The 15,134-nt window shown below is 43.5% G+C and overlaps 1 protein-coding gene across 1 annotated transcript in view; it reads right to left on the reverse strand.

Annotated features, from left to right (window-relative positions):
- POFUT2 (protein O-fucosyltransferase 2) overlaps window positions 1-15,134 on the reverse strand; it is a 186,212-nt gene that overhangs the window by 63,254 nt on the left and 107,824 nt on the right. The window contains exons 6-8 of the mRNA XM_078680558.1: window positions 13,496-13,621; window positions 7,438-7,618; window positions 6,251-6,374 (exon numbers count right to left, since the gene is read on the reverse strand). Of these exons, the coding sequence (XP_078536684.1) occupies window positions 6,251-6,374; window positions 7,438-7,618; window positions 13,496-13,621 (431 nt within the window). The remainder of the gene's footprint in view (window positions 1-6,250; window positions 6,375-7,437; window positions 7,619-13,495; window positions 13,622-15,134) is intronic.

Genomic DNA, 15,134 nt, shown 5'->3' on the forward strand with positions numbered 1-15,134 from the left:
AGAAACACCCGGCACAAAACACTGGGGTTTCTAATCATGACTCATTAACCTCCTTCGCCCCTATCCCCACTGAGTTTGCTCTTCGAAAATGGCTTGCCTGTAAATCGGGCTCTCCTAAGGACCTTTGCCCGGCTTCACTTTTTAGCTCAGTTACCCCCCTTATCATTTCGCCCACAAACTACATATGGAACTCCTCATTACAGTTTGGAATCTTCCCCTTTTCCTGGAAACAGGCCATGCAGATACCTATCCTGAAAAAACCTGATGCTGACCCCTCGGTTTTTAAAAACTATCGCCCCATCTTCCTCCTACCAAAACCTGCCAGAGTCCATGAAAAATAGTCCAGGAGCAATTAGCCACCTATCTTGAATCCAGCTGCCTTCTACATGACTCTCAATCCGGGTTCAAATCCGGAAATAGAACGGAGACTGCTCTGCTGGAGTTGTCGGAAACTATCTGTGAATGCGTGGACATAGGCGATTGGCAAATGTTAGTACTCCTCGACTTGTCCACGGCATTCGATACGGTCTCTCATGATATTTTGATTTAGAGACTACTCGGCCTCGGGATCCAGGGCTCCCCTCTATCCTGGATCAGATCATTTTTTAAATAACCGCACTCAAAAAGTCTTCCTTCAGCCTTTTGTGTCTGAGGAGAAACCTCTGAACTGCGGTGTCCCTTAAGGTTTCGCACTTAGCCCTCTAGTAGAATCCTGTGGAGTTAGAGTAATCTCCTACGCTGACGACACCCAAATAGTGTTTTCATTCAGGGGCCACTCCAAAGCTACCTTCTCCAATTTTAGACGTTGCTTGCTCAACATCTCTTCCTGGATGGACCTTAATACCCTCAAGCTCAATTCGGATAAAACGGAGGTGCTACTCTTCAATCAAACTAGCCCTCCCCCTCCTCCTCTCTGGTGGCCATCAGAATTGAACCTCCCTCCGGAAACAGTGACGTCAGCCAGGAACCAGGGATTTTGGTTCAATAACGAACTTTCATGTAAAAATCAAATTGATCAAGTTTCTGCAGCCTTCTTTGGAAAACTCCACTTGATCCGAAAAATGCTCTCCTTTCAATCAATCAATTATATCATTTGTAAAGCGCACTACTAACCCGTGAGGGTGTCAAGGCGCTGGGGTGGGGAATGCTGCTACTGCTCGAAAAGCCAGGTCTTGAGGAGTTTTCTGAAGGTCAGCAGGTCTTGGGTCTGCCATAGGTGGATGGGGAGGGTGTTCCAGGTCTTGGCGGCGAGGTGGGAGATCGATCTGCCGCCTGAGGTCGCTCTTCGGAAGCAGGGGACTGTAGCGAGGGCGAGGTCGGCGGAACGGAGCTGGAGGTGGGGGTGTAGAAGCTGAGTCGTCTGTTGAGGTACGTTGGTCTGGTGTTGTGGAGTGCCTCGTGTGCGAGGAGCTTGAAGGTTGTTCTCTTGTTGACCCGGAGCCAGTGCAGGTCTCTCAGATGGGGTGTGATGTGGCTGCGGCGAGGGATGTCGAGGATCAGGCGTTCTGGATGCGTTGGGGCCGTCTCAGGAGTTTGGCCGAGGTTCCTGTGTAGAGGGCGTTTCCATAGTCCAACCTGCTGCTGACAAGGGCCTGGGTGACTGTTCTTCTCGTTTCAGTGGAGATCCACTTGTAGATCCTAGGGAGCATGCGGAGGGTGTTGAAACAGGAGGAGGAGACGGCGTTGACCTGTTTAGTCATGGAGAGGGTGGAGTCGAGGATGACCCCTAGGTTGCGTGCATGGTCGGTGGGTGTTGGGAGCGGTTCCCAGTACGGTCGGCCACCAGGAGTCGTTCCAGGCCGGAGGGTTGGATCCGAGGATGAGGACCTCCGTCTTGTCCGAGTTCAGCTTCAGTCGGCTGTTCCTCATCCATTCAGCAACTGCCTTCATTCCTTCGTGAAGGTTGGTTTTGGCGGTGTGGGGGTCCTTGGTGAGGGAGAGTATCAGCTGGGTGTCATCGGCGTAGGAGAGGATGTTGAGGTCGTGCCGACGGGCGACGTGGGTGAGCGGTGCCATGTAGATGTTAAACAGGGTTGGGCTGAGGGATGAGCCCTGGGGTATGCTCAGATGATCTCGGTGGCTTCGGAGAGGAAGGGGGGAAGGCGGACGCTCGGTGTTCTGCCGGAGAGAAAGGAGGTGGTCCAGTCCAGGGCCTTCTCTTGGATCCCAGCGTTGTGGAGGTGTGTTCGTAGTGTGTGGTGACAGACCGTGTCGAAGGCGGCTGACAGGTCCAGGAGGATGAGGGCCGCCGTTTCTCAGTTGTCCAGCAGGCACTTGATGTCAACAGTGGCGGCGATGAGGGCAGTCTCGGTGCTGTGGTTGCTGCGGAACCCGGACTGGGAAGGGTCCAGGATGTTGTTCTCCTCGAGGTAGCGGGTCAGTTGTTAGTTGACGGTCTTCTCGATGACCTTTGCCGGGAACGGGAGCAGGGAGATGGGCCAGAAGTTCTTGAGGTCCTTGGGGTCCGCCTTGGGTTTCTTGAGTAAGGCGTTGATCTCGGCGTGCTTTCAACTCTCTCCCTTTCTCCCAAAGGACTCCCGCAGGACCATTGTTCACACACTGATCACCTCACATCTGGACTACACAAATAGTCTGTATGCAGGGGCCCCTGCGTACCTGATCAGACACTTACAGACCTTTCAGAGTGCGGTTTCTAGGCTGATATATAATATTCCTTATCGCCACTCGATCTCCCCATACCTGAAGAAGCTTCACTGGCTTCCAGTGGCCAAGCGCATCCGAATCAAATCAATGGTTCTGCTTTTTAGATCACTGCAGGGTACGGGGCCGCCCTATCTTGGAGCTCGGCTTAAGCATGCACCGTCTAACTGCGCTCTTAGATCAAATCATCTGCGCCTCCTTGTCACCCCCTGTTTTCGCCACGCTAGAATAGGCGGCAGGGCCTTTGCGGTGTTTCCTGCCAAAACTTGGAACAGCTTGCCTCTGCGGCTGACCAATTCTGAATCTACCTTCCGCTGTAACCTTAAGACTTAGCTCTTCTCGAGCGCTTAAACCTACTAGGTGTACTCCCATTCTTCGGCTGTCCAATCACCAGGACACCCCCGTCGGGGGTAGCTGTGCACACTATAAGCTTCTAAATAAATAAATAGTCATATTAAAATCTCCCTCCCCCGTGGTATGAGCGTGCCCGCGGGGAGATCCAACAAAACTTTCAGCAAACACCTCCTTACCCAATGCAGAGGAAAGATATGCAGAGACCACAGTAAGCGGTCTCCCTTCCCAACTAGCTTCTAGAACTGCAAACCTCCCTTGTGAATCCGCCCACGTGCAGGTGGGAGTAAATGCACGTCAGAATGTTTGAATGAAATAGAAGAGAATGATATTTGAGAACTCACTTAAAAAGTGTCCTACTTTTTCTTTCTACAGCACTAACCATAATTTCTATGACAAAATGACCCCTCTCATTTTGTTCCTTACGAAATTAAATGTTTTAAGTTCTATCAATTGATTCACTCGAAATGGCATCAGGTGTGCCATTCTTTTGTCACAGCAAACAAATGATGGAATGAATGCTGACAATGCAAACATCCTCCCTCAGTCAAAAGATCTGGGTTAAATCCATTGTTCTTTTGCCCACTACGCCACCCCAGTTTGGACCCAGCCATATGCAAATCAGTCTTGACCCTGTGCCCCATGGGAACAGTCCAGACCGAACTGCCAGGCCAGGTCCTCCCTGGACTGCAAACAAGCATCCTGAGACCGGTTTCGGATTATGTCACCCTTCTTCAGCCAGGCTAGCTTGAATCCAGTGGCACAGTGAGCAAGGGACCCACGCCTGAGCATACCCATCCCACTTACGGCGAAAAGTGTTACAGCAAACAAATAATGGACGGAATGCTGACAATGCAAACATTCGCCCCCAGTCAAAAGATCTTTATTAAATCCATTGTTCTTTTGCCTACCTCCTGTTTATTTGATATTCGGCCCAGGGAATGGGATCCCAGGGGCCGTAATCGGCTTGGGGAGGGGGTCCTCATGAACAACCCTCTCCCCAAATAATAGACCACACCAGGGGTCAAGTTTATTTATTTTTAAAATGGCAGCTGCTATTTTTTTTACCTGCGATACTACTGGAGTACTGCGGGATTGCAGCAAAAAAAAAATGTGGCCCTTTCCCTCAAGGAATCCTCCCGACCCCCTCATCCCCGCCCAAAAGCGCTAGAGGGCAGGGTATCTCTACCCTACCCACTTATATGTTGTTTGTAAAACATTTTCAGGACAGGGGACAACATTTCTGTTCATGTAGCAGTCAGCCAATGGGAAAAAGTCCCCAAAAAAGCCCTCTCGACCAATCAAGATGCTCTTGTTTTATTTATTCTTTTAAGGTGGGGCTCGCTTTCTGGACCAAGATTTAGCTCACTTCTAAACTTAGTTTAATTCAGTTCGGCCTTTGTGGCTGCAGCCCTTTTCAAAAATCCCTATGGAAATTGCATGGGGATTTAGCATTTTGGGACTCCCCACTTTTTGTCAGTCCCTGCTTGATGGATCCCCTGAAACTTTCCATGAAGAAAATAAGGGCCTGATTAAAACTTGCCAGAGCCCCACTGCGATACCGCCAAACCTGTCTGCACACCACCCACCAGATCTTGGCCTTGCAGGCGGTGCTTTGGCCGTACATTTCTAAGGCTCATATCCGCAATGGGAGCGCCAAAGAGCGTTCCTGCACGGCATGGACTGTGCAGTCCATGCTGTGCAGAAGTGTGAGTGCATGCATACAGGGGGGCATAGCATGTACCCCCTGCATGCATCCCCTGGCCCTGTAGGGCTCCCTTAGTTTCCTCACCGCCACCCTTTTCAGGGCAGGATGAGTGATGTGAGGAAACTCGTAATATGTTTGTCAGTGCCGCAGCTGCACCACCAGCATATTGCGGCCTCACACCACACCACTGCAACACCGCTGAGGGATCATGAATCCCATGCAGTTGCAGCGGTCCTTTGGAAGTCTGAACGCAAAACTCGTATTAGGGCATCGGACCACCTGTAGGACAGTGCCCGCACCGCCACTGTGGGTTTGTCAGTCCATCGGACTGCCAAACTCAAAATTAGGCCCCAAGTCTCCAAAATAGCACTTTTTGGAAAGTTTCGTGAAGATTCCTCAAATGGTGCCAAAATTATTACCAAACCAAAAAAAGCCATTTCCTATGGAAACGCACACCTAACTATAACTATTACATTATTATATGAAGGAATTGCATGCACTGTAAAAAATGCAGAGTATTGGACGATATTAAATACAACTTTATTCTAGTACTTCAAAAAACAAAGAATACGGAACAGTTAACAGCAAGTCTAATAATCCGAGAAAATGCCTGCATTCAGACTCTTTCATTGCCGCTTTCAACCCACCCCAACCCCCCATTACTTCTTATGCTTAGTGATAAATTATGGGGCAACCAGATTATGGATTTAACCACCATCAAGAGAGTCTTATGAAGAGTGTGGTTACATGCAATAATAATAACTGATTATTGTTGGAATGCAAAATCTTTATTTACCCCTTGGAGGTAAAGACTCCGAGACCCGATGCTTCAATAAAGGTTTTTAAAAAAGCTAGTTTCATTTTTCAAATTGTGTTTTTCCCCAGATACTGCTTCTGGTTTGTGGTAGTTAAAATAATTAGCAATTATATGTGACTAAGCATGGTTCCCTGCAGATGGGGACAACAAGCTGTGCGTATTCAAATATTTTCCAGGAAGAGGGTGCAAGCTTGGAGTAGCATGTTACAGCTGACGATACTGTGCATAGCTGTATGGGGGTGCCATTTTAGATCTGGTTTTCTGCCAGTCTGCAGTTTACGTGCTAAACAGGCTACTCAGTGAGAGTCCATGTCTGCGTACAGCATGGAGTACCATTATGGCAACAGCAGTCTCCCCAGCAACTGGGTCTCGAGCACTATGCAAGATTGAGGGACTGGTTGCGTGGTTTGCCTGGGAGTCCACACAGGACAAGGAGAGATCTATTTGAGCAGGTTGTAGTCAGTTAACTCCTTTGACGATGGGAATATTTCACAGGATGAATTTTAGAAAGTAGATAAAGTAGGCTCTCGGGAGCCAATAGAATGTGCTGAGAGCGAATGACTGGTGTATGAAATATTTTCACCACCGGAAGTTACACTTTGAGCTATTCTGGAATTGTGGATGGGCTAGAGGACATAAAAGCAAATCCAGATTCGCTGCCTTTGCATTGGCGAAGACCCTAAACAAAGCCTTGAAAAATTAAGTGGGTGTACCTGGCATGGGCGCAAATCCACTGATCGATTATTGCAACTCCGCCATCCTTGTACAATTCCAGCTCCTCCCATGTGGGTTCAAAGCGCACCATCTCTGGCAGCAGTTTCTTCAGCTGTTCCACGTCTGCAAGTCAGAAACATATAAAGTACATACATCTGAAAACGAGTCGTTTTGCTCTATTCGATTTAGTAGTCAAAGATGGGCTGGAAAGCGGCCTCTGCGGGTACAACATATTAGTAGTCATGCAGGCGACCACTTGGATGGAGCACACTATAAAGGGCGTTAAAAAAATGTATGCTGTGCTTCACTCGATTATAACACACTTGAAAAGTAAAATGGAATAATTAACCTGGCTTGCACATAGCAACATCAGTGCAAGGTTAAACAACACACTCATCCCAAGGCAGTCAGAAGATGAGAGCAGGGAAGGCCTTATTCCTCAGACCCGTGCTTTTTTAGAGCCCCACTTGTGTTCAGCAACATTTATTCATAGATTTTAAGACAAGCCAGCACGGTTTATAAATGACAAGGCAGCTGACACAACCAATACCGGTAAGTGACACCAGATGTTAGATCTGCCTTCTCTTCACCATGATTTGTTTTTTAAATTAAAAAAAGACCTTCATCCTAGGTGGGGGCCCCTTGAAGTTGTTCATGTAAGCTCCGCAAAAAGATATTATATGACTAACTTAATCCCACAAGTTAAGCTTGCAATACCCCTCCCTCCACGCTGCGCAAAAGCAGAAAATACCTAGTTAATCACGAGAAGATCTACAAAAGGTGCACCAGGGTACCTGTTAATGTGATGTGGCTATACTTGGGAAATTAAATACACGCTTAAGAATATTTGACAGCACCCCCTTCTCCTCTGTTTGCAAATAAGCCTGCAATCCATTACTTTCTGCAAAGATACACACAGACACCCACTCTCTCAACATACAAGTTTGCTTTGCAGTAGTAAACACCTGCAGCACTAGCTTAAAAGAGGTAAATCACAGGTAGAAGCAGGACCAACAATGAAGAAAAAAACTGAAAGCATGCATACCCTACATACATGAGACACTAAGGCATTTTACAGATGCAAGAGCCACAAAACACACAGGATTCCATGTTTCCAGGTTATTGTAGCTGTGTTATTGATCACATTATGTATGCGAGTTACAGCGGACAATCTATTCCAACATACCATCCGAGTCAGCATCAGTCGCTACAAATACTTTCTTCAGATTGTGCTTTTCCAAGAGCGCTTTAATTGTCTTAGCGGCTCCCTGCAGGCTGGGGACATCTGTCCGGTGTCCCCAGATAAAATCTTTCCGGCGGAGATGAACTCCAAGATATGGTCCACCTATGGCACTGCCCAGCTTTACCTAGCAGAAATAAAAATACGTAATCATTATTTCATACTTAAGCATAAAATAATTATTATTAATATTACTATTTTGATGCCATTATTTTTTTCGTGGAAGTACAAGGAAATCCCATCAAGAATAACAGAAACATTGTTGCATGTTTAATTTAGCTATTCTGCAAATAATGTCCTTCTCTTGACAGTCAATTGCTTTTCCGCTGGTCAAAGCCCTTGTAAGTGAATTGTTCTTGGTCACATTCAATCCCTGCGATGAAACTGCAAAAACCTGTATACGCGGTGTCACTTTCGCCCAGGTGCTCGCTATCCATGGTTCCACATCGAGCCTTTAAAATAATAATAATCTCAACGTCATGAAATGGGATCATTCGCCATCACAAACAAGGTCTGCAGAGGATTATAAAGGCACAGCAATCTCAACTCATTTTTGATCCAAATCCCCAAGTGCAGAAGTCTAACAGAGAAAACGTAAGCGGCACCTGTTTAGGGCCTTCCCTTCATGGCAGCCATGCAAATCCTCAAAACAATGACAGCAGCAACCAATTTCTTAAAATGCAGATTGTCCTGTGTGGAGACTGTAACATTTGTGAGGCCTTGTTAAAATGCTGCTTTCAGTAGACTAGTGTACAATAGGATTAGCTTTCCCTGCAGATAATAGTTGCCCTGCATCATGTACAAGTATCATTAAAAAGACCCTCTTATAGGATGTGTTTTTACATTTACAGCAGCTTGTCTTGTATGCAATGGTGGTGCTACACTGAGAATTTTCCACGGCTGTGTCGAAATATCAGCCGTGTCAGCAAGAAGCTCATCTTCTTGTCAGTGGAGTCATCTAAGAAATTACAAACATATGGCTCTGCTTGGTCCCTGAAATGAAGACGAAATCCTTCCCTGCAGCCAACTCTACAAAGAGAGGTGTCTACCTGAAAATAAATACATATACTTTGTTGTTCCCCCTACTAGCCTAGAAGAGCCTGAAGTGCAAAAACATATTTATTTTTTTAAACAGACGTTTAATTACAATTGCTTCTTGTAAAAAATTAAAAATAAAAGATATATTCTCTTCAGACCAGATGGTATATATTTTTTCTAATGAGGACATATCACAAATAGCATGTAAACTGTATTTTAACAAATAACCACATTCTGAATTGGACTGCCTGCACATTTGCAAAAGTTTTTTCATGCATTAGTTGCAAAACATTTTATAGCACTTTTTACGCCTAGATGTTAAATGAAAGGACATGCATTTTAATAACAACAGACATATTACCCAACAGTAAGAAACGCCTTCCCTAACTGTGAAACCACAAAACGGCCTGAGCGGTGCCATATGAGCATCCTCAAAAGCAGAACTAGCTAGTCACGTGAACGTACACAATGGCAGTACATCTAGCAATGATACCATACACTTGATAACTGAAGTTGACCATATGAACATTACAAGAGCGGTACCTCTGACAGACCACAGAGACAAACAAGAGAATATCACCAAATAACCATACACGTGCACAGGCCATTCTTGTAGACAATAGACCAAATAACCAACAGTGTGGCATATTACTAATCAAAGAACGTAAATAAGAGTTCTACCTCTGAAAAACCATATAAAGATGCATACGAGTGGCTTACATCGATACGCATGAGGTGCATCCATAAGAACCATATCAATAAATCTGAGAAGGGCTCCTGATGGACTAGAATATTCAGTAAATGTGCCTCTACTAAACCTTAGCAATTGTCCAAACAGTGGCTCTTGAGCAATACTCATCCACACCGTACTTGAATACCCATAAAGGTACATCAGACATACAAGAAAAATGAAAGAAAAGAAACAGATAAAGAGAGGCCTGAAAGGAACAGGATATCAAAGAAAAACATGTACAATGTATAAATAAATGTAATCATAAACAAAACACATTAAACCAATTACACTCCTACACAATGTAAAACACAAAACATGTAAAAAAATCAAAAAACACAATGGCAGAGGAAAATACTTCTACAACAATCAATTCAGAATATAATCAAAACATTAATGTCCTCAGTGATTTAGGCCATGTTGGAAGCGTCGACGGCGTTTCAACCCCCGGTGGTTTATAGGGTCATCATCAGGACTAGAAGCTTCAGGAGTGGAAAGCAGCCACTGAACACACATTCTAGACAGATAAAAACATGTACATGGTATTGATAAAGAATAATACAAAACTGACCTAGTCAGACCTCAAGAAACACCAAAGATATGTGCTCGAAAACAGTAGAATAGGTGAACTAATCAGAGAAGATTAAAAACAGATTAGAAAGAAAAGAAAAAGCCATCATCCAGACAATGAGACCGAGTGTGACTAATGACATGAAAACGTGAATTATCAAAAAAACTAAAAGACCAAAAAGGAAAACCTTTAAAAAGCTGTTCAGCATGGGACTCCTCCTTGTATCCAGCGTGAAACATTTATTTTTAATTAACAAGAGGGTCCAAGAGCTAAGAAGAAATAGAAAAAATATGCATAGATTGAAATGGACTGTTAATCAATCCAACAATTAGGAAAAGCACAAGGTAGACCAGAAGACTCATACCTGTAACTTCGAGTCTCATACACTAAATATCAAGTTGTCAATTAGGGACATCAAAGACAGAGGCCAGCGGAGCGGAATTCAAACATAGGGAAGGCTCAATGCAACATCCAAGTTTACCATAATAAATTTACTGAAAACAAAAGAAAACAAAAATAAATGAGAACACAATTCCTACAGATACGCTCGAATGGCAGGGAGAGAGTCCTTAATATATCAAGAAAAACATATATGCAATTAACGTGAAAATAATTCGTCCCAGAAAGATTCCTTAAGCGTGAAGTCACATAAGAAAGAGAATTGCAAATAACATTTCCATGAATAAAGGGGAACAAATCTCACACGCGCAAGGAATTACAATCCGTGTAAGCGAAATCGAAAAACGAAGTTGAAAACCATATATTAATGTTTAACAGTAACAGGGAAAACATTTTGTTCCCGCAAAAGGACATAACTCATAACATTATGAATGACCCGGAGTTAATGCTGTAGCAAAAGTGAGGAGACCCAGATATCGGCCCAAAATCGAAAATTACAGAAATCCCTGTTGGCTCAAAGAACCATCAAACAAAAGAATGTTGACAAGCAGTTGGGAGAACCCGCCTCATTAATAGGCTAAAGACGAATTAAGAGGGACACTGATCAAAGGAATCAGTCGAGGATACACTCGTGGCAGAGAAATGGCAGGGACATCAAAAGCCAAAAAGCAAACCTCAAAGCGGACCCCAACATACTTGAGAGCAACTTGGCGTGCAGTCTGCATCCGACATCAAACCGGTAGAAATCCTGCAAGAACCGTAACAACTAGCTCACGCCTTTTAAAGCGTGCGATCATCAACATAGAAAGAGGACCAATCGCCGCACAGAACCGCAGTGTGAAAATGTTACAAAACTGACTGTAAAAAAGACCCAATGTAGATGGAATAGTGGCCAAATCACAATTATAGAATACAGAAAGCCTTTCCAAGCGAAGAATACATTAATACAAAAACCACCAAACACAGAAGAATACTTGGTGCGGTCAAAAGGAGGTATGGCCGCTATATTAGAACAGTTTCAAGAATAGAAGCTAGTAGAGAACTGTTGTACATTGATTCTTCATGTAATATGGTTGTCTTTTGTCGTTGGGATATAAATTCCAAGGTGTGAATCTTGTGCAACGTTTGTTGTAGCTTGTGTTTTGGGGGTCATTGTGGAAAGTGTGTGGCTGTTCTTTCCCATGGCGGTGTCTTTTACCCAATGGTGTACCCTTCTTTGGGGAGGGTGTGGGGCCAGTCGGTACCCATGGTGTACTCTATGTAGGGCGTGTTAGAGTATAAATTCCAAGGTGTGAACCTTGTGCAACGTTTGTTGTCACCCTGTTTTGTTGTGTTATTGGTGGTTAGGTCACCGAGTTTGTTAGTAAATGTTGCATTATTGTGAGAGGTCAACACCAGGTGTGTGATGACGGTTTCATGGGTCTCTTCTCCTTTCGTATTCTTTATTATGAGGTTGCACTGACATTTGGTGTCTCATTCTAGTCTGAAGGGCCATTTCCTCCGATGTACTCTATCTAGGAGGGCTTATGTGTTTTTCCTGGTGTGTTTAACCTTTTTAGTGTTTTGGGGGTCAGTGTGGAAAGTGTTTTGAGAGCTGTTGTGGCTCTACTTTCCTATGGCGGTGTCTTTTAACCAATGGTGTACCCTTCTATGGGGAGGGTGTGGGCCCAGTTGGTACCCATGGTATACCCTTTGTAGGGCATGTTGGTGTATAAGTTCCAGGGTGTGAACCCTGTGCAACCTGTGTGAGTTGTTGTTGTTGTACTTTCCTATGGTGGTGTTTTTACCCATTGGTGTACTCTTCTTTGGGGAGAGTGTGGGGCCTGTTGGTACCCATGGCATGCTGTAGGTTTAGTTTCAGGGTTTGTACTCTGTGTTGTACCCTTCTTTGGAGAAATAGTGTTGGAACTAGTCAATCTCCAGGTTAAACATCCTGTGCTGTCGTGTGGTGTAGCCTACTTTGGAGGGTGTAGAGTTGGTGAGTAATCAATACTTATATTAGTTCTCCAGTTGTCTGGTTTAGTTTTTCTGAAATGGGTTGTAGGGTTAGTGCTGCTCTTATTGGTCATTGCCCATGTCAGTTCCCTGGTTGTCTATCCTGAGGTGTACCCTGTTTAAGGAAAGTTGTGTTATTTACCAGGCTTGGTTCCTTATGTTGTTCCTTATTTTGAGGGGTCATGTTTACACTGTCTGTGTGTCCGTAAAAAGGGAACTTTTGGTTTTTTAACTTTCTTGGGGTATGTTGTGTTTCTCCCAATCTCTAAGGGAGGGGGATGGAGCGTATTGATATTTCGGATTTATCTTGTTATTGTACAACATGGGGTAGGTGTTGTTTGAGTGTTTTGTTTCATCTGAGAGTTTCGTTTCGTTCTGTGTCCCTAAATACTCTTTTATCTTTGTGGTCGTCGTTGCAGTCTTTTGTATTGTAATCTTTGTTTCCTTTATTTCTTTTCTTTTCTATAAAGGAGGGAGATGTGTTGTACATTGATTCTTCATGTAATATGGTTGTCTTTTGTCTTAGTCCTTTCTTAGTGTTTTCTTGTTCTCTCTCTACCACAATGCCTATGTATGTTCTGACTTCTACCTGGAGAATTCCACTAGTGTCAGTTGGTGGTCTGGTCAGCTGGCGAGGCTTGTACTCAGCTGTGTCCTACAATAAATCTACATATAATCAACTAGAAGTATCCTGTCATCTATCATCACCTATTTACAACAAGAACCCATCACCGAATACAACAATTTAAACAGTAAATCATTCCATATTTCGATCTTTCCAACATATAATCATGATTACTCATATAACAAATAGAGTAAAGCGCAACTTGTGTTTGTTATAGAGGATAGGTAGGCAATATAGAATCAATTGAACGTTAAAAACTGCTGATTTTCAACATTTCGACCATGTAATCATTTCAATTTGTATAGCAAATAGAGTGAAATGCAACTTATTTTCATTACTGTTGAACAGTTGTCACCATACAGTCATTTGAACGCTAAAGACTACAGATTTGAAAGTGTCCGCTTTGTGGACAGAAAATAACGTCATTAGACACACGATATAGGCCCACCACTAGGGGCACACAGTATTTCAAATGTACACCCACATTAGAAGACAATATGTATAAACAATAGTTAATTCTAAAAATTTCTAAATGTTGTACAGAAAACCAAACCTTGACACAAGTACTGTCAAACAGCCACCTTTTACTGACCACACATAGAAAAGCAATCATAATGACTTGCTTGGAAGGTACTAAAAGACTCACCTTCATCTCTTTCCATACTTCATTGTAGGGTGTTTTGTCCATGTCATCATTGGAGTCCAAATACTTTGCTCGAAATTCGTCTCCCACCACTCGCAAGTGTTTGGCAAAGACCATGCTACGTCGAGTCTGCAGGAATGGCAAGAACATTGAGTGAAGACTATGCTGGGGAGCTCCATGAAAGCTTAAAGCAAAAATGCATTGAACAGGAAAAGTCTTAAGAGCAGCACATATACTAAGACACTAGGCTCCTCAGCACATCTAAGAGCATGAAACACTGAGCAGGGTTTCACAGCAGCTTGTGCAAAGGTGGTGATCTGCAGCAGTGCTCTGACAGCGATCTTTACTTAAAGGGGGAAAGGTCTAAGCATACAGCAGAAGAATGGGAAACAAACCTCTACACAAGCTGCACTGTGAAAGGCAGCAGCAGGGAAAACATTTGAGAAGTCATTTTAAAGTACATTGGTTCGTTACAGTGTGTTTAATTCTCTAAGTGTAGAAGACACTACTTTTTTAAAGCCATTTTATTGTTTTTTTTATTATATCCATGGAATTAAAAAAAGCAATATAGTCACATCTGAGGTAAGTTCAGTTGCATACACCAAATCAAGTAGGCATACGACCAGATTTACATCATATGCATTTCTTATACCTAGCTGTAAAACATCTTTGAGTGGGTTCATTGTATTATACTTCGTATTGGCGGCAATCCATCCCTCGCCTATTCCATTCTCTATAATCACCTCTTATCCTATGTTTTTCTTAATTTCTTTGGAAAACCTCTACTCTCATACACATACTTTTCAGTCATCATGCCCCAGTCATATTATTTTTTAATTCCTGTATAGTTGGTGTTTCCAGCCCTCCTAAATTTCTAGCTAATTTCCTCTTTGCCACCATAAGCTCTATAGCATAAAATATTTTTGGTATATGGGTAGTATGTCGTCACTTCATATGCCTACTATCACTGTTCTATAGGGGCATACCTGGTCGGAGTCCCATATTTTCCCTATGCACCGGTTAACCTCTTTCCAGAATTCAAAAACTTTAGATCATTACCAGATAATATGATAAAAGGTACCTGGTTGACCACAGTTTTTCAGACATTTTTCATCACTAGTCCCACCAAAGCTCGTCATTTGTGTTTTTGTAGTGTACTCTATGTGGTATCTTTAATTGTACCAACTGGAATCCAGGATCATATTGCCACCATTCTGGGGTGTCTGTACACCTCTTCCCACTCTATGTCATCAATATGCCCCAAGTCTTTTTCTCAGTGTCACCGCACATTTGCCAGTGTGGGAGCATTTTTACCAACGAGCATTCTACATATTTGAGGTTTAGTCTCAAATATGTAGAGGTTAGTACTTTATATTCTGTAGGGGAAGTAACTTCTATGTCTTCCATTGTTTTTTAGCGCTAGTGTGTCTCCCAATTGCATGCACTTGTATTTTTGCACATTCGACAACTCATATTCACTATGAAGCTCTTCAAAAGTTTTTAATCTATTGTGTCTCTCCACCCTCCCCCCCCCCCTGTTTCCTATCTTAGTGATACCTATGGTATCCCATTTTATATATCCAACTTGGTATCTTACTTCCTTGAGTATTCCAGTTTCTCAGAGTAGTGTCTCCAGTGTTAA

The sequence above is a fragment of the Lissotriton helveticus genome, chromosome 3_1, assembly GCF_964261635.1.
Source record: "Lissotriton helveticus chromosome 3_1, aLisHel1.1, whole genome shotgun sequence".
Lineage (NCBI taxonomy): Eukaryota > Metazoa > Chordata > Amphibia > Caudata > Salamandridae > Lissotriton > Lissotriton helveticus.